Source organism: Epinephelus lanceolatus, chromosome 5 (genome assembly GCF_041903045.1).
Source record: "Epinephelus lanceolatus isolate andai-2023 chromosome 5, ASM4190304v1, whole genome shotgun sequence".
Lineage (NCBI taxonomy): Eukaryota > Metazoa > Chordata > Actinopteri > Perciformes > Serranidae > Epinephelus > Epinephelus lanceolatus.
Genome location: NC_135738.1, coordinates 11,184,992 through 11,205,379, shown reverse-complemented (window position 1 = coordinate 11,205,379; position 20,388 = coordinate 11,184,992). Strand labels below are relative to the sequence as shown.

The following is a 20,388-nucleotide window of genomic DNA, read 5'->3' as shown; positions in this document are numbered from 1 at the left end:
AAGAAAGGGGAGGAAAGGAGGTGAGGTAAAGGAAGCGAGGCGTAATCAACCTAAATGTTTTTTTGTGACTGTGGTGCTGTGTTTGCATTCAGCTTCTGGCTTGATTCAACCCTCTGTTTTATGATTCCTCTGCACCCTCTGCTGCCATTTTTACAAGGCAACTCCCACCAGTACTCACACTACTACAGAGCATTTAGTCAAAAACAGATTTGAACCACTAGAGGGATCAACGTGTATTTTTTCCCTCACTCATCTCCTGTCTCTGCCTCTTGCATAACTGACCCCACCTTAGCCTGAAGCGATATCCTCCCATTCGTGACAAGCCTCAGTACTGTAACACTTACTTAAGGGGGTCATCTCAACAAACAGAGCTTCATCCACTGAGACAAAGTTGTATTGTGTTTTTTTTCCTCACATATTCTGCAGCCAGCATCTCTTGTTAGGCGGTTTCATGTACTTGTTTACAAAAAAGTCCCTTAGGAGTATGGAGAGACACTGAGGAGTGTATGCCATTGGGAGGAGTCCCATGATGCAGGTATTGTGTTTGTAATGTGTGAGAGGGAGTTGGCTGTTTTGGCAGTCACAGAAGGCCATTATTATTTTGGTTAATCTATATTATTTTTTAATATTTGGCATAAAGTAGAGCTCAGAGTATTTTAAACAGTTCAAATGCACTACTTTCCAAAGATAAATAAAGAAAAGGGGAGCATTCCTGTAGGTTTTGCTGGGATAATTAAACAAGCAGTAACTTATTGATGATGTGCAGTAGACGTGTCCTTGCCTGAATATGACGGTGGTATTTTTGTCAGGGGTCAACAGCCGTCAGTACAACATGTGTTCTCCTATCACGTCAAACACTGAAGCAGCAAAATGCAAAATTTACATAATTCCTGGAGCCCCACGACCTGGCGCGCAGGGAAACTCCCCCCACCAAGCCTCTCCTGCGACACGCCCACACACACTCACAGACAGACAGGATACCTGATAGATCTGACAAAGCTGGGCGTTTCCAATCCAAACACTGCAGGACTTGAAGAGCAAGTTGGCTCAGTCAGTCTGTGTGGATCATCGATTCCCAGCAGATCACCACCAGCACCAGAGCCAAGAGCCGCCGAGCGAAGTAAAGCACAGACCTGAGGGAGCACAGAGCAGGACAGTCAACATGAGCAGGTAAGGACTCGCTGTGGTGTCCAATTAAAGGAGAAATAGAGTCAATTAGCGCATGAATGAGCTGCATGGATTGATAGAAAGGCTTTCCTTGACGCTCTCAAAGTTAAGAGTCAAACTTGCAGAAGTGAAAGTAAAAAAATAAGGAAATTACAGTCTTGAGTGATTTGTATACTTCAGCAGTGCACTCACATGGGCCACATTTCTGCATCATGTGCACTTTTACTTTACTGCAGCTGACAGCACCTCTGTCCTTTTACTTCACTTTGAATGTACTCTTGTAATGGAGTGTTTTCCCAGTGAACTACCTCTACTGAAGTAAATGATTTAAATACTTCTTCCACCACTGTAAGACATAGCCATGTGTCCCACATAAGTCACTGTAGCAGTTTATTTCTAACTTTTAGTTGTAAGCAATTGTGCAACAGAGGGGTGTCAGATAGCACAGTTCCCTTGAGATGTTTTTACTGGTTTTTAATGGCCGTTTTTGGACCCCTACTCTGGAGCCCTGTCTGTTTATTAACTAACTGCCTGTCTGCAACAACAGCAAAGCATGCCTCTGCCCTTTGCAAAACTGAAAGACACTGATTGTGTAATATTTTTGGCTCTTAGCGTGCATATAAAGGCCACTTTCTTTTGGCTATTTAAATGTGCTAAATTTAACACTAAAAGAGCACTGAGACCAATGCATGCCACTTTTGTACTTGTGTGTGTGTGTGTGCTTTTCTCAAATGTATTTGCACTTTAGAATTAAAGGCGTCACCAGAGCCGAGTGATGCAAATGTTTTCTTAAAGCAACAAACTCCTTGCACCTCTGACCAAGTCATGTTTCATCCCATCACACCATACTTAAGTTAACTTTATTTCAGCAGGATGATCTGCTCAGTATCAGCGCTGCTTTCTAAGGAAACCAAAGTTGTAAGCAATTAAAACACATCAAACAGCAGCAGCAACCTGCAGACTTCAGTTTACATCACAACGCCTGTAGACAATGCATGTGTGTGTTCCCTTGAAGACGTAACTGATCCCATATTGTCCAGTCAACACCCAACCAGTGAGCACACAGTCACGCACCCTCCTGCTCGCATTCAAGGGGAGTTTCAGAGTCGGTTCCTCCTTCACGTGACATGATGTAACTTCTGTTTCTCAGGGATGCAGATTTGGAAGCCGGCTATGATCGCATAAAGACTTGGATCTGTTATCATTGTGTTTTCTATTTTTTTTTTGCTACAGGAGTGTGTTGACCCCCTTCTTGGAAATGTCCCATTGTACTTGTAACATGATCCAGTAAAGGAAGTGCTGGCCTCTCCTGTTACCCCATACATTGTCCAGAAAGAATTCAGTCAAAGCCAGATTCTTGTGTGCAGCTGTCTTTCTTTAAAGGAGTCTTACCTCCTATATATACACAAAAGGAATGGCATGGGCAATGGCAACTTTCAAGCTTTGATTAAAATGCCATACTCAATAGCATTTACTGTATATTGCACCGAAACAAACACTATGGGCGCCTCAGTGTGACCTTGAGACATGCTGACAGTTGCTGACTTTCTTTTGTACCGGCCGTCTGGAAGGTGTCATACTTCCATCATGCAACCCTGGTCAAAGTTTTCCCTTATCCATACCTCCTCCCTCATTTCCCTGCCACCACCTGTAGGGTTTTTAACTCTTTCTTACATAAGCTGTTGCATAAGATTCCACTGGGACCTCCCCCACACCTAAATGGGTCCCATTCTGGATTTCATTAGTGCTGCCTTGTCTTTCAACTCCCTACCCCCCAAACCAAGCCCAGCCTTCCTGCAGATGTTCGTGTTCCTACCTCTGTGAATACCAGAGGGGACCCAGTAATGGGTTCTGTGTGTCCACATATGGACGGGGGGCTGCAGTAGAATGGCAACTAGGGTAAAGGTCAAAAGTTATGTTTGGTGTTGGTGCTAAAGTGGAGAGGTTTGACCATGACAGAGTCCAGATTCACTGAAGGTTTGCACAGGGGAAAGTGTGTTTTACATGAGTAGTTCATGCTATTTATTAAGTGCATGTTTCTACAAAGGCATTGGTGTCACACAAACATGAACAAAAACAACATGTAATCTTTTAAAGGAATAGTTCGACATTATGGGGAATTACACTTATTATACTTACTACTCATATGCTTTGTTGGATGAGAAGATTGATACCACTCTCACATCTGTATGGTAAATCTGTAGCTGCAGCCAGTTAGCTTAGCTTAGCTTAGCACAGGGATGTCCAAATTTTTTTGAATGGGGGCCAGCTGCCTCTTGCATCAAATGGGTTATTGAAAAAATAAAAGCCCAGACAAACGAGACAAACGCAACTGTTTCATCTATCTTACGAATGTATTCAACTTTCCACCGCTCCTTAAAGTGGCAGCCCTCACTGCGTATTTGCTGTGGCCATGTCTGCTATCTAGCAGGAAATGTCTGCTTCTGAAAATAAATTAGTTCCGCCTGCATAGCACCCACTTGGTGCATGGCTGCAACCAGTACGATAGTCTTGCCATTGTGAGGTGAAGTGGAAAAATGCAACGCGATCTTGCTTGATTAATCAATGTTATGCGACTGACCACATGTAGTGTATTTTGAAAATCAAGCTGCTGGCCGTACAAAATCTGTCCACGGGCCACAATTGGCTCCCGGGCCAGACTTTTGACATGCCTGGCTTAGCATAAAGACTGGAAACACAGGAAAACAACTACTCTGGTTCCATCCAGGGGCACCAAAATCGGCCTACTAGCATCTGTAAAGACCAATATTTAACACTTTATATTGTGTCTGTTTAATCCATACAAAAACCAAAGTGTAAAAATGAAAAGAAGTTTTTTTAAAGGTGGTAGAAGGTGGATTTCCAGTCTTTATGCTAAGCTACTGCTAGGTTTAGCTTCATATTTAGCACACAGACCTGAGTAGGGCGGGGCAATCTGTCAATATTATATAGATATCACATAGATATTGTGATGTGAGGCAAGATATCATCTTAGATTTTGGATATTGTAAGTGTTTTCTTTTCCTGGTTTTAAAGGCTGCATCAACCCTACAATATTACTGCTATTAATATTAATGTGGAGGTATTTGGTAAAAATATCATGATATTTGATTTTTTTCCATATTGCCCAACCCTAGATAAGAGGGTATTGATTTTGTCGTACAACTCTTGGCAAAAGGTCGCAAGGAAATTTGATTTATGTAGCCCAATGTCATGGATCACAAATTTGCCTCAAGGGGCTTTACAATCCGTACAGCGTACCACACCCTCTATCCTCGTGAACAAGCACATTTTCATGCTTTAGGGCTCTAGTTTTGCCGGGTTTTGTCTGAAGCAGACAGATTTTTGTTTGCAGTTAGTGATGGGAGGTGTTTGGGGTTGGTGTGCTATGAGTGTACACAGTGTCCTCTTTGAATTCTTGCTGGTGTCACGACTTGATTTACTCATCAACAATAACTCAATGAATAACAGCTGAGGAAGAAATTTCACAAACTGTCCCTACAAAAAAATTTCCTTGAGGTTGATCTGAAATGTTGGAAAGGTTGATGTCTCAAACGAGTGTCGGGAATTCTTGTAGATTTGCGTCGGAATGTGTAAACACGAGTTGTTTGCCTCATGGACGGATGTTCTTGTAAAAACTACAACCAGATACTACAACAGAAAGTTAAATCGTGGATCCAGTGCTCAAGTTTTAATTGCCTTAGTTTAAGTTGAATAGTATAAGGGGGATTTATCATTAATAGACACCCTGACACTACTCCCTGAGGTGCAGAAGATTCAATGGCTTGCATCAATTACTGGCTCTTGAGCAAAGCTGTTTGCTCAGAACACAATGTTACTTTGGAGAGGAACTGTGTATTATCCAATCACCAGGCAGAGCCGGCTCGCCCACAGTTCTTATCTGGACCCAATTATGGCTCATTCCAAAACTTTCCGCTCTTAAACCACCGAATACCACGAAGCACAATGAAGGGAACAAGGGAAGGAGTGGAGAATGCGAAAGACAATAGAGAAGAAAGGCAGGAAGTAGGACACAATGTGTTCAGCATTACGGACCAGAAAACACTCCGAGGCGCCTCAACATGATAGATGTGTTTTGTCAATGTCAATAAAAGCATGATTTTAATTTGGCTCTTATTCGGCATCCAAATAGTTTTCAACTTAGTGAGTCGCAACATTTATCATTCAACTTCTGGGAAAGTGTTTTTGCAGTACATTTTCCAATTAACTTGTTTCGAAGACGTTTAACTTAATCATATTTTACTTCTTAGTTGTCTCTGAATGCAAGTTAACTGACCTAATACAAACCGCTCTCAGAAAAGAACATCTACACTTTGTTCTTTACCATTGAGCTTTACCCCGTGGCAATCTTTTTTGTGACTGTGATACATGCTCAAAATTTGTTACCATACAGTGTTTAAACTCTCATGCATGTTTTGTTCTTTGCAGAGTTTGTCTTCCACCCAATAATTTTTACTGTGCCACAGTGGTGATGTAACTATTTACATCTGGTGCTGCCTGAGGGAGCATGTGCTGTTCATTTAGACAAACATGTGACAGTTAATTTCATATCCCACTAAATGCGCAGAAAAAATGAGGAATTATGAAGGAAAGGACTAACTCTTAAAACTTAATTCTTTATCTCCCTAAAACATTTGATCTTAGAATTAAAGGCGTGTTAGGGACATAATAAGAACTATTCTTAGTTTGACTGATGACTTGTGTTATTGCCATATCTTTGAACACGTCTTTCATACTGTTAAACTCGCTGTACAATTATTGGTTTCCTTGAAGATATGGAGCCGAATCTATGAAGCTTTGCAGATTAAACGGAGTCGCAAAGTCACCCAGCATCTTTAAACTCTCCAAGGAACCTTGAGTAACATCCTGTCTTGTTTCCCCGAAGACTTTCATGCACATGTGACAGAAACAAACAGCGATTCCACTGTGTCTAGTGCAACCATTTTTCCAAAACATCACCTGTACACATTGTACTGCAAGTTTAAATACTCACACAGCTCAGAGTTGCTTTGTAAAGTCAACAGAGAGGTTGCAATTTTGTTTACTGTGTTTCCACAGCCAGAATTTTGTCTTCTGCAGGTACAGTAACAATTCAATGTTATACCAGCGGAGCTTTACCGACATGACCTACATCATCTATATGGTTACAGGTTGTGCAATCACTGTTGCAAAGATGGACTTCAAACTTTGAATAAGCATGGGGCTGTCCATTCTGTAAAATTCTATGAAAAGTGGGGCAAAATGATTCACCCCTGCAGGACTTTGGTGTAGGACACATTCAGGCAGCATTGCAATAGGTTACCTTTGCTTTTAAGGCTAAAAGTCAGACTCTCTGTTCTGTTCTGTCTCATACAAATGTTTGTGTTAGGAACAGGACAGAACAGACAGCCAAAAAATGATTGTGTTGACTTAATTGATTCTTTTTGTGTGCCAAAGTTGTGTTTGATTTGCAGCTTCATTAGGTCAGGAACTGAGCAGATGTCACAACAGACATCACGGGCAAAAAGTAAGCAGACAAGCTATCGTCATACTCATGAACCAACTACACACGATCGTCTTTTCAAAATGACATCTATTTACAAAACGAGCATCTTGTGTTGAAGTTGAAAACATTTCTGATTTATTCCTCAAAATCTCACTTAAAAAGAGCATTATAATCATGTTTTGATGTTCCCCAGTTACTTCAAAATTCAAAATGCAGAATCCAATATTAAAGGCAGAGTTGCTATGAACTATTAAATTAACCACCAACTATTTCCTTATCGATTAATCAGTTTGAGTAATTTTTAAGGAAAAAAAAGCTTCTTCAATGTGAGTGTTTTCAGGTTTCTTTACTTTTCACTCCTCTATGACAGTAAACTGAATATCTTTGGCTTGTGGACAAAACAAGACCAGGTGCATGCGAGTAAAGCCTGAGGCAGAGAGAGCAAACCTACCTGCCTCTCCATGCGCCTACAGGGAGAGCAGCAGCAAAGACCCCCTGGGAACAGAGCAGAGCAGCATTAATGAGAAATGGAAATGACATTGATAAGTTAGATACAGCATTAAAAAAAACAGGCGGCGGGTGGAGGTGGGTTGCAAAGAGGCTTGCAGAGGAAGCAGCAACAGTAGGCAGGTCAAAGGAGTTTAAATTGGGCACCCTGACTGAGATTTGCCGATTGGTTGCATAGAAAGGTATCATGATCCATTAGTTGACTCCCCTCCATCAATCAGCTGATCGGGCTGCCTGAGATCAGCTGGTGTAGCTGGGATGTGAGCTGAGCTTGACACCGTGGGCCGTGGCCTGCCTGAACTAACACTTTGCTCAAGTTATCGACAATGAAAATAATTGCTTGTTGCTGCTTTATCAAAAAGAACCTTTGATACCGTTTGAGGATGTAATCATACGATCATAAACTTTTCCTCCCTGCAGATGTCTGATCAGCAAGGCGGAGGTGCAGGGCTTCATTGAGAGGTGTATGATAGCCGTGGGCACCAAGCCGCATCACGCCCGCAGCCTGGCCGAGGTGCTGGTGGAGGGAGACCACAGAGGCCATTACAGCCATGGACTCAACAGGATGGGTCAGTGAGGCCGTGAAGCTTGTCACTTTATCTGCACATTTAAAAAAGGAGGCTAAACTGTAACACTAATAAGCAAAATTTAAAACAGTTTTCAGTCATATTTTAAAGACCCCATCTCATGTCATCAGCTAAACTGTATGCACTGTGATGTATACCAGGAATTTATCAGCTTAGAATTTTAGGTCTATATATGAAAACAAATCTCTCAGCTCACCTTTAACTCCTTGATTTGGATGTTTTTTGTGTCTATATTTAAATATGGTTGTCATTTGTTCTCACCGTCTCCATATTTCTCGACAGACATGTATGTAAAGGACATCAAGACAGGAATCTGTGCCAAGGACGGTGAGCCAGTGGTGGAGAAGGAGAGTGCGGCCACAGCACTGGTAGATGGGAAGAACCTCCTGGGTCCTGTGGTGGGAAACTTCTGCATGAATATGGCAATTAAGAAGGCAAAAGAATGTGGTATCGGCTGGGTGGTCGCACACGGTGAGTCTGAGCATCCTGATGCAGTCTTTGTAATTGTTTTAAAATGTTTAAAAAACTTGAAAGGTGCATAACTGCTGCACTGGTACAGCTTTATTGAAACGTACACTGCACAATGCATTTTGATTGACTCCAGGTGTTTCCTGGTTTCTGTGAACTCATGTTTTACAGGATGCTCAGGTTTCAGATGCAGGTCTGTATTTGGCTGAAAGTTGAGCTTTTATGAAGGGATTATCTTCACTTTCGAAATATAAGTAGAGTGGAGAGAGTACAGTGTTGTATAACAGGCGGAAGGAGGAAGAAGAGAAACCAAAAGCATTGTAGAGCCTGAGGAATGAAGCACCGAGGAGGAAAAAGCACTGATTAATTAAGTTTTGTTTATCAAAGAAGAACCAATCATACTGAATAAAAATAATGAGAATATATATTCACTGTATGACCCTTTTCTTTCTTAGGCTCCAACCATTACGGTATTGCCGGATACTACTCAATGCAAGCTCTGAAGCAAAACATGATTGTGAGTTAAAGGTTTTCTGCCTTGATGAATTTAATTTAAACAAATTTTCCTCCATTAAAGGTCCAGTGTGTAGGATTTAGAGGGATACATAGTCAGAAATGGAATATAATATAAAAAGTATGTTTTCTTTTTCTTTTCTTAAATAAGCATCGTTGTGTTTTTATTACCGTTAGGAAACGTTTTTATCTACGCAGGGAGCGTATCCTCGTCTGTGGAGATCACCATGTCACACCACTGTGTTTCTACAGTAGCCCAGCACAGACAAACCAAACACTGGCTTTTGCGTCAGCCACTGTAATTAGCAGCCCTTCTGCAACAAGCCAAACAGCAGTGGAAAAACGCAGATTTTTAACAGGAATCTGCTTCATTTAGTGTTTTTACTGGTTTAAATACCTGGTCTGTTTGTTTTGGAGAGGAGACCTTTGTGGATAATTCGGCTCCTGGTAAAAACCTCCTGAATGACTGGATCTTAAGTCATCAGGGAAAAATGTGAGCACACATTGGGCTAGTGGCCTGTCTGCGATGAGCTGAACAGTGTCAGAGAAACACGGATTTGTAACTGTAAAACTGATTTATTTAGTGTTCTTACCAGTTTAAATCACAGGGTCTGTTTGTTTTGGGGAGGAAGAGACCTCTGCGGATAATTCGGTATAAAACAGTGAAGAAATCCTGACCACAAGGCTATGCTTGGCACGTAGAAGTTTTAGTTGGTTGCAGTCTTCACTCGTCACTTAATCGTCACTGCTAAAGGCCTCTAAATCCTACACACTGCTCCTTTTAAATAATGGAATTCCATGTGCTGTTCTCCTAAATGGTTTTAATTGTAATGACTAATCATATTCTGACCACCACAGGGCATGTCATTTACCAACACGTCCCCACTTGTGGTACCCACACGTGGTAAAGAGGTAAATTTATTATTTATTCTATTAGATAAACTGCACTTCATGCCATTAACGACTTCTCTGTCTCATTCTAATGTTGCAAACTTTCTGTTAATAGTGCACTTTGGGCACCAACCCCATCAGCGTGGCAGCTCCTGCTAACAACGGAGACAGCTTTGTTCTGGACATGGCCACATCAGCAGTAGCACTTGGAAAGGTGAGATCAGGTTTATACTGATAAGCTGTCAAGGATGCCTCACACACAGGACATGACTTCCACAAAGTCGAGCGATATTACCTGCACCAAGGGAATTTGACTGGGTTGTTTGTTTTAACGCCACATGTTTGTTTGTCCAATCGGCATCTAGATTGCTATTTAAGATGAAAATAGATTCTTTGAGTCCAAGGATGAACTGATTAGATTTTGCTGATCAAGGTCAAGGTCACTTTGACTTCAAAAAGCCATGGACTGTATAATATACTGGACATCACTCATTGCTTTGTGGATTCCCATTTTGGAGCCTTTAGTTTGGCATTTTGGCCGTCGCTGTGGTTTTTCTTTGGAGCCAGAATGACCAAATTTGGATGAGAGGGTCCCTTAAAGTGGCCCACCCTTAATTGTGTGTAACTTTAAGCCTTAATAAAATGTGAACAGGTGAGTTATATAAAAATTCACCCCCCGTACAGATGTCATAGAGGGGGAAATTTGCTATAGCAACCATAACCTTTTTTTTTTTTTTTTTTTTTTTTTGTACCAGGCTTTAAACATATTTATCGCCACTGTAATACTGGCCATTTTAACATGGGGGTCTATGGGAATTGTCTCGCTGTTGGAGCCAGCCTCAAGTGGCCATTATAGGAACTGCAGTTTTTGGCACCTCCATGTTGGCTTAATTTTTCAGCCCCTGTGGTTGCTGCTTTTACAAAACACATCTTTGGCCATAGGTCAAGAATTTATACGCTAATCATGACAAACTTTCACACTAATGTCTCATTGACATTTTATATCCAAAAGGTCAGAAGTCAACTTCACTGTGACATCATATTGTTCTGCATGTCTTCTGGCCATTATTCAACGCCATAACTCAACGGAGACATTTGGGCGGATACTGAAGTGGTGACACTAATCTTGGGTGTCCACCTTTAAACTGTGCTGACTGTATAGATCTTTTATGCAATATTGAAGATGTTAGTAAAGCATCCATGTTTTAAAATATGTACACTGTCATGGCTACATATGAGTCTTTGCAGACATGGATGTAGACTGCAACTTGACTGGTTGGTGAAGATGCACAACCAAAAGGTGGTAATTCTACTTTGAGTGACTGAAGCACATCCTTGTAACCAAATGAATAGGGATTTGAGAGACCATGTAGAGTTACAGTAATACGTTGAAATACTTTTTTGAATCAGCCACTAAAATTGGTGGCACCATGGCAACTTGGGGTATAATTAGCTAGCTAATTAACTAGTTTGGATGTAAGGCATGTGACCACTAAGCACTCAAAGATAGAGTTCCAACATCATGGTTACTGTGCACATAAGCTTTCTGGCTTCTTAGCTAGATAGATATTGAAATATAATATTAATAAATGGCATGCAATTACCAAAAAATGATGCTGTGTGGCAGAAATGATACTGCTTTACCAATAATGTGACATTTTTTCATTTACACCTACCCATAGGGGCATTAAGCTTTCATTGTAATGCATTAATCACAACTTAACGAGGCTACGTTTGACTTACACACAGCTGGTGCAACAGGCTGCTCTTTATCTATTCTGTAATGTGCACTCATCAGGTGCTTTGTAACTGCGGTTTTTAAAAGCTCCATATCTAAAGTCCGCTCACCATGTGTCGATGCTTTATGTGCACAGGTGGAGCTCCATGAGCGCCGTGGAGACCCCATCCCTGAGGGCTGGGGCTGTGACGCCCAGGGCAAGCTGGTCACTGACCCTAAGAAGGTTCTGAGCGGAGGAGGACTGGTGCCCATCGGCGGCAGTGAAGAGACAGGTCAGAAACCAGCTGATAGAAGTCTGCACAGGGGAAAATCCTGCCCATGTTTTTATTTTCTTCATTCGGTCAGCGTGTCATTGAAATATGATATTGAAGTTATATTGTTCTGTCTGCAGTTACAATTTGCTCACATTCAGATTTCATGTTGAGATCATCCTCCTGTCCATCTCTATCCTCACGTATGAGTTGTGTAAAGACCGACCCATACGAGAGGTTTAATTTTTGTCAGAGCACTTGTTTTGACTGAGCTCTTCTTGAGTCAAAATATTTTTTCCATTTCAGTTTACAAGTTGTAGAGAGAGAGAGAGGTTCTTGTGTGCACATTTTTACATCTTCTCTCGTGGGTCTCAGTAGGAATATGTAGGGGTGAAAGATGTGATTCAAGAGGGAGGTTTTTCATGAAGCGACAGTTTTCTCATGCTACGATAGAAGATGGGAAGTGACAGCAGTCCTGACCGGGGTGGGATTAGACATCATACAGGAGCGCTCTGTCTAAATAATAAACTACCTTCATTTCATTCAACCTCTCACGTCATCAACATCTGACGTTTGTGTGTGTGTGTGTGTTGTAATGTTTTGTTGTTGTCCTCAGGAGGGTACAAAGGCTATGGTCTGGGAATGATGGTGGAGGTGTTCTGTGGTATCCTGGCCGGTGCCCAGTACAGCAATCATGTCCGCACATGGAAAGTAACAGACCGTGTTGCCAACCTGGTACGTTATTTATTCATTTTGGCTTTGGTGTTGTGTTTTAGAGGACATACTGACCCCGTTTTGTCCCCGTACTGTCTGTGAATGGTTTACCTTTAACTGATAGCTGCATTCTTGTCTCTAAAATGGAAAATAGATCTTAGAAATGCACAACCTTGATGCTAGAAAAAGTCGGGATGCTGTGTAAAGCATAAACAAAAACAGAATATATTAATTTGCAACTGAATACAGGACAAAGACAAGATATTCAGTTTTCAAACTTGTGCATATACACTCATTTAATTTGATGCATGTTCACCACTGTGTGACATCACCCTTTCTTTTGGTTTTGAAGTTAGAGACTATCCGTGTGATAGAGTGGGCCAAAATCCCATCTGAATACTGAGAGATGAGTTTCCGCATACAGGAAACACCTTGAAGCTGGCACTGAAAACAAAGGCTTCGTCAAGGATTAAATATTAAATCACTTTCAGTTCCCGTCTCCAGTACTCTTGTTTAATATGTTATATGTTATATGTTTAATGAAAAAGATTCTGACGTTTTGAATACTTAATTCCCCCACTGTATGTCAGAAGGGATTTGTATATCATTGCATTCTGTTTTAATGTACGTTTTACACAGCGGGTTTGTATATAGGTTTCAAACTTACACACATGCATTCCTAAAATGTTGCATAGAGCCGCATTTATCTGTTTTAATGGACAGAACTTCTGTTGGTTTGCAGTTGCATTACCTCTGGCATCATTATTGAAGTTCACTTGGAAGTTGATTGGGGCCAGTTAAAAAAAAAAGTTACATTCCTCTAGTCAAAGTGTCAAAACCACCACTGAGCAGTTGCCCTAAACAAACAGCTGTCTTTTGGAATTATTTCCCAGTTAACTAAGCAGCAGGGATATTTGGTAAAAGTTCCCATACTGATGATAAAATCCAGCTCTTGACTCGTTACATTTGTTAATGCACAAGAGAGTTTGCTTTGTAACACAGTGATGATGAGCTGTGACAGGTGAGTTCAACCTTTACGTACTGAACCAGTCTTTGACAGCCGGTGTAATCTAAAAGATAAGCACAATCAATGAGCCCGACGTAGGCTCAGTTACGTCACTTGGCGGCGCTCTGTACTGTTTGTATTGTGTCATTTCACAGTGTTGTCATCACCTGTTTTGTGTTCACAGGGTCAGTGCTTCGTCGCGATCAACCCAGAGAACTTTGCGCCCGGGTTCACTGACAGGATGACAGACCTGCTGTCCATCCAAAGAGGAATGGAGCCTGTGAGTAGATCCTACTGCTGCACTGTTGATATAGAAAATAATAAGGGAAAAATGTAGATGTCCAACAACTGAAACAACGTACCAGCACAGGTATCTATCAGGGTTGAGAAAAAGGACAATTCATTCATTAATTTCCTGTAACTGCTTATCCTGTACGAGGTCACGGGCGTGCGTGAGTTTATCCTAGCTGACATTGGGTGAGAGGCGGGGTACACCCTGGACAGGTCACCAGACTATCACAGGGCTGACACATAGAGACAGACAACCATTCACACTCACATTCACACCTACGGACAATTTAGAGTCACCAATTAACCTGCATGTCTTTGGACTGCGTGAGGAAGCCGGAGTAGCCGGAGAAAACCCACGCTGACACGGGGAGAACATGCAAACTGAAGGGCTCCTCTACACTGGGTTTGATTCAGGAACGCTCCTGCTGTGAGGTGACAATGCTAACCACTGCACCACCATTTTTTAATGAACGATATCCAGGATGACCCTCCACAACTGTTCCTCATTATAAACTTCCAAAAGACTGAGATGCAGCTGCCTTCATGGAGATCATCTCGAGTAATGTTTGACGCCACAGTCCCTCTTTCAGCTGCTCTACGTCCCTCCAATTTGTCGCTGTCAGTCTTTTAGCTGTCACGCATCTGGGTGTTAAAATTTGTTGTGTTCAGACCAGGTTCCTTCAACAGTGTCTTTCAAAAGGCTAAAACAAAGATTTGGTTGTCACTGCTGTTTGTCGCAGGCTGACGCCGGCATTCCTGTTCTGGCTGCTGGAGATCCAGAGAGGATGAACATGAAGAAGTGTGAGCAGATGGGTGGGATCCCCTACCACATCAATGTCGTCAACTACATGGTAGGAGCTCCATAAGGGTCTGAAACATGGAAGACAAGATTCATACGACTCTCATGTCTGCATCCTCAGCATAGAAACAGAATGGATAGAAAGGACATTGAAGTGTGTGCTGTGGTCATTTGACCAATAAAAAGGTAAATGTTGTTCACTGTTAAGGCGACAAGAGCATAGATATATAACTTCACATCAGAGAAAGTAAATAATAAAACATTCAATCCCATACGTAACCAAAAATTAATATACACTATATAGGCTACAATATAGACTAGTGTGTTTATCCACTATTTATCTAGTATTTAATGCCATCATTGCCAAACAATATTTCTTTTTTTTTATTCAGAAATATTTTATATAGGTTTTCAAAAACGAAAAACTCGCCAGGGTTGGGCAGATACATTACACAGCGCCACACAATGTACATCAGTGTGCAGACAGCCTTTTCCTCCCTCCCATCATCCTCCTATCCCCAATTATTTCCTTTCTTAAAATATTTCTAAGGCACAAGGTCTAGAATTTCATATGCTTTCATCTGCGTTTTATTGTATTATATGTAAAGGGCTGAATTAAAAGACATTGAGAGCTGATGTTATGAGGGTTTTATGAAAATGAGACAAAATGGGTCCCCAGGTCTTCTAAAAAAAATTCTGTGAACCACTGGCAGAGAAGCGCAGCATCTCAAATTTTAGGCGGGACATTACACCTTGAAGCCACTGGCCAGGTGTGGGCAGAGCAGCCTCCTTCCATTTGAGCAAGATGGCGCTCGGCATACAGCAGAGCAAAAGACACCACATGGTGCTCTGCAGATGTCAGGTTGGGATCCTCTCCATCAGCAGTGCCAACCAAGGCAAGGACAGGGTGTAGTTCTAATTTTTTAAAGGATTTTAGAAAGGGTATGGAAGATATCTTTCCAAAATGTTTGTAAGTGAGGGCACAGCCAGTACATATGGATCAGGGTGGCATCATTGTTTTTGCATTTGTCACAGGTGGGAGTTGTATCAGGGTAGACGCTAGATAGTTTGTGGATGACCCAGTAAGCTTCAAACATGCGGTAGTACAACCTTTGCGGAAGAAGCCTGGCCTAGATAGCACTGTTTTAGCAAATTTCAGGCCCATCTCCAAGTTGCCTTTTGTTTCTAAAACCCTGGAGAAAATTGTCTATGCACAACTAAAAACTTTCCTTGATGATCACAATATTATGGAGGTTTTTCAGTCTGGTTTTAAAACTTTGCATAGCACGGAAACTGCCCTTTTTAAAAGTTTTTAATGACATTTTAATGGCAAATGATAGTGGCAACTATGTTGTTCTTGTCCTGCTCGACTTGACCGCTGCCTTTGACACTGTAGACCACAACATTTTGTTAAAACGTCTGCAGCAGCTAGTGGGCATTGGTGGTAGCGCCCTGGACTGGTTTAGGTCCTACTTAGCTGACAGGACTATGTGTGTTGGTCTTGGTGCCTGTGAATCCTCCTCCGCTCTGCTTTTATATGGGGTCCCACAGGGTTCAATTTTAGGACCCCTGCTTTTCTCCCTGGATATGCTTCCCCTAGGGTCTATCCTCAGAAAGCATGGTGTCGCTTTTCATTGCTATGCTGATGACAGCCAGATATATGTCCCCCTGAGTAAAAGCGATGCCTTTTCCCTCAAACCCCTGCTGTCATGTCTTGAAGACATCAAAGCCTAGGTGGCCCTAAACTTTTTAAATTTTAATGGAAAAAAACACAGAGGTGATGGTGTTTGGCCCCAGCGGCTCCTGTGTTTCCTCCCCTGTTGATCTGGGTCCTTTGGCAGTTTATGCAAAGTCTACTGTTACTAACTTGGGTTTTAAGATGGACAGTGACTTTAAATTGGAACGCCAAATTAGTGCAGTAGTAAAGTCGAGTTTCTTTCACCTCAGGCAGCTTGCGAAGGTGAAGTCTTTTCTTGCACATCAGCACTTTGAAGCAGTAATCCATGCCTTCATCGCGTCTCGGCTGGATTACTGCAATGCACTTTATTTTGGAGTTAGCCAGTCCTCCCTTGCACGTCTCCAGTAAGCTCAGAACGCTGCCGCTCGTCTGCTAATTGGAGTACGAATGAGAGAGCACATTACACCTATCCTGGCCTCCCTCCACTGGCTGCCTGTGCACTTTAGAGTTCATTTTAAGATCCTTTTATTTGTTTTTAAATCTTTAAATGGCCTTGCCCTGCCCTACTTCTCTGAGCTTCTTCACCCCTACGCCCCTGCCCGGTGCCTCAGGTCAGCTGATCAGTTGCTCCTTGAGGTACTGAGGTCCAAGCGAACACTTAGAGGAGACCATGCATTCTCTGTTGCTGCTCCAAAAATGTGGAACAATCTACCTCTGCACATCAGACAGGCCTCCTCACTGTCTGTTTTTAAAACCAACTTTAAAACCCACTTTTACTCACTGGCTTTTAACCCAGCGTGAGACCTCGTTCTGTTTTTATTTGTTTGTTGCTGTTTTTAATGGGTTTTTTTTTTGTTTTAACTGCTTTTTATTATCTCACTGTTTTGTTGTTTTTATGACCTCCTATGTACAGCACTTTGTTTCAGCTGTGGTGGTTTTAAAGCGCTTTATAAATAGAGTTGAGTTGAGTTGAGTGGATAGTTGATCAAAAGAGACAAAGCAGCCATCTTTGAACATGTCTTTGAACCACCTAATGCCTCTCCTGTGCCAAAGCAAAACTGTTAAATCAGACTGAGATGGGGTAAAGAGATGATGAGAGGAGACCGGGCTCCAAACATAATGTCTAACTGTATGTCACAATCTAAATGCCTTATATCCTTCAAACATGTTTAAAAGCTATGGAGGAAACAGCTGGCCTCCTGGCTGTTGGAGGTAGCTTCATACTTACCGTACAGACATGAGAGTCATATCCATCTTTTCATCTAACTCTCGGGAAGCCAATAAACCTATTTCCCAAAATGTCCAACCATTGCTTTAAGGAACAAGCCTTTGAGATTGAACTTACTCCACTTAACTTTTTGCATTTTATTCCTGCAGAACGAATGTGCCAAGACAATTGGTGTCAACCCGCTGCTGCCATGTGACAATCTCATCTCCAATTAGTCGGTCTGGTCAAGCTTGTCAGCGATGGAAATCTGTCTCATCTTGAAGTCCACATGGAACTACTAAGGAATGCAGCTTTTTTTACGCACACTATACATGTCGACAGTGATATTGTATTCATTTTAATAGCACCTATCAGGTATTTTAGTATTCTTAACCTTCAGAAAAGTTTTAATAAAAACATTTATGGAGGCAGGACATTTGTGACATTACAAGGAAAATATCAAATGTGTTCCTTTCTTAAGGGACTCTAAAACTGTTCGTGCCTTGAGACACTTGAGAATGTTAAGTTTAACGTTTTCAAGATGCAACTTTGACAGTGAAACACGCACATTCTTTGTCTTAAACTGTTGTACGTCGTAGCTTCATGGCTGATGGCTGGATGTGAATGTGCTATAGTTTGAGTAGTGCTGTTGAAAGATGAGCTAAAGCCACCGTGGTTTTGTCATTCCCTGCCAGTGAGCTGCAATACCATTTTTTTAACTCTACAATAATTGAGCCACAATATGACAAATTAAAGCTATTTTTTTAAATGCTGCGAAGCATTTGAAAATAGCCATGACAGTGTTTTGCTACTTTTATAAAGTTGAAGTTCAAACCTTCTTTTTACACAAAGGTCATCATAAAAATCACCATGTGCCTTTTTCAATTAAAGCCATATAAATAAACCAAAACGTGTCTGATTTTTTTTTATTTAACCAAACGCCTCATGTCTGAATTAAGTCAATATTTTATGGACATTCATTCACATGCACTGATGTATTGCCCTTTGTAATGGTCATGTATCATGTTTCTACATTCAACCACCAGATGGCGATGTGAGCTTCAATATTTGTGATGAAACTCATGATCCAATACACAGCTCAGGAACTTTCCTACTCAAAATAGAGTATAAATGGGAATCACAGGCAATGAAACAACAGCATCAATATATTCCAATCAGGAGAGACTTGTTTTTATTGTAAAAAGAATATTTAACGTGCACATAAGATGAAAAATGTGGAAAGTCTTTGGTGGTTAGACCCCGTAGAGATGGTGTGATTTAGGGAGGGTGATGAATCCATAGTCGAATAGGGAACCTCAGGGTCTAGACACTGGTGGTGGTAGAGATGGTGAAGATGAGACTGGAGGAAGATGGAGAAGTGCTGATGATCTGGATGAGTAGAGGAATGACGTGTTGAGCTTGTCCTGGACTCTGGATACGATGGCTGGAGGTGAACCGGGTGGAGAAGGGTGCTGGCTAAAATGACAGAGAAGAGAGCAGAAATTGAAATTTAAAATTTTGCAGTAGCATCCTGATTAGCTGATAGAGATTGTGATGAAGTTTGATTGGATAACTAGAAGCGTGAACACCTGCTGATTAGAGGAAGCAATGGAAGTGGGATGGAGAGAATTGTGAATGGATGAGCACAAAGAAAGTCTTCCTGATTGGACTTGCGCTGAGCTTCATAACTATACATCAAATAAAGTAAGTAGTGAAACATTCAACCCCATGAATAGTTGACAGTTTCAAATACCTTGGTGTGACACTGGACAATAGATTAGTTTCAACCAGCACACTGATGACAGCGTAAAAAGGAGCCACCAGAGACTATCATCCATCCATCCATCCATCCACACATTTAAGGACCCTACCATCTCTTCTAATAGGGCCAAACTCACACACATCACCAATACCGCTGCCAGGATAACAGAGTAAAATATCAGGGTCATTGTACACATTGCTACCTCAACAGAACAAGACATCACTCACCTACTCAATCACCCGCAGCCATAGCTGTCTAAAATAATAGGCCTCGCTGAACAGGCCTGAGTGTGCACTCCTGTCTGTGTCGTTTCTGTGATGTTACAGTGTGCCAGTGTGAATGATGGCATTCAAGTTGTTACTGTGTGCTGTGTATCATACTGGGAAAAGTAAGTAGCTAAAAATCACAAATGCATCATATCCTTCAAACATGAAATCAACTTTTTAAATTTAGTGCTGGCTTACAGGTAATCAGTTTACTGTTAAAGGCAATTCACAGTCTCACACAAAGGGAATTACACTGTACACAGATATACGGATGAAGTTGTTAGAATGAAATAATTAACAGTATGCACTCCAAAATCCATAAATCTACAGCTTGCATGTAATATTTCTCACCACTAGATGGAGACATAGTCTGAGTAAAGTGCTGGGTTTGAGGCATCAGTGTGGCTACTCAAGGGTGTCTTTATGAATTTTGATACACACTTCATGTGTTCACTGATGTTGGTGTGGCTGTTAGGTAGCTTTATCTAGACAGTTTACATATACAGACAGTTTTATAATTTACATTTACTTCATTATTTTATAAAAGGATACTGAGTGTGACAGCATCCTGCAGACATCATTAATTTTAGGCTTTTATTTTTTCCACATTGACCCCACATACTTGTACATAATCAAAAAAAACAAAACACTTGTTGTCTAGTATGGTCAAATAAAGTGCAATAAAGAAGAAAATAATGAGCAAATATATAATTAAAGATACAAGTGAGTAAACAAGCATGCTATTTTCTATTCTTTTCAGCTGTTGCTGAAAGGTAGTCATTATTATTTTGACAAATTCAGCAAGATTGGTAGAATTTTGATATTCTTAGTATTTCATTTGATTTTGTCACATGGATCACTGCACATTTATTATGTTGATCTGTTCTGTACAACATCTATTGAACATCTGTCCATCCTGGAAGAGCGATCCCTCCTCAGTTTCTCTTCCTGAGGTTTCTACCATTTATTTTTCCCCTTTTAAGGGTTTTTTTGGGGGAGTTTTATCCCTCTTATCCACTGTGAGGGTTCCAGGACAG

At 41.2% G+C, this 20,388-nt stretch overlaps 1 protein-coding gene across 1 annotated transcript; it reads left to right on the top strand.

The window, feature by feature from the left end:
• Positions 1-967: 967 nt before the first annotated feature.
• LOC117262336 (putative oxidoreductase YjmC) lies at positions 968-18,233 on the top strand. Its single transcript, XM_033635236.2, has 11 exons — positions 968-1,170; positions 7,601-7,749; positions 8,050-8,238; positions 8,691-8,752; positions 9,607-9,660; positions 9,755-9,853; positions 11,514-11,649; positions 12,245-12,363; positions 13,533-13,628; positions 14,380-14,490; positions 17,494-18,233. The coding sequence occupies exons 1-11, from the start codon at positions 1,163-1,165 to the stop codon at positions 17,557-17,559; spliced, it is 1,089 nt and encodes a 362-aa protein (XP_033491127.1). The 5' UTR covers positions 968-1,162; the 3' UTR covers positions 17,560-18,233.
• The last annotated feature ends 2,155 nt before the right edge of the window (positions 18,234-20,388 follow it).

What these genes read in the sequence shown, in the direction of transcription:
- LOC117262336 (XM_033635236.2), top strand. An exon ending in CAGCAGTAGCACTTGGAAAG is followed by an intron (nt 9,854 to 11,513) that starts GTGAGATCAGGT and finishes TTATGTGCACAG; the next exon opens with GTGGAGCTCCATGAGCGCCG. An exon ending in TCCAAAGAGGAATGGAGCCT is followed by an intron (nt 13,629 to 14,379) that starts GTGAGTAGATCC and finishes TGTTTGTCGCAG; the next exon opens with GCTGACGCCGGCATTCCTGT.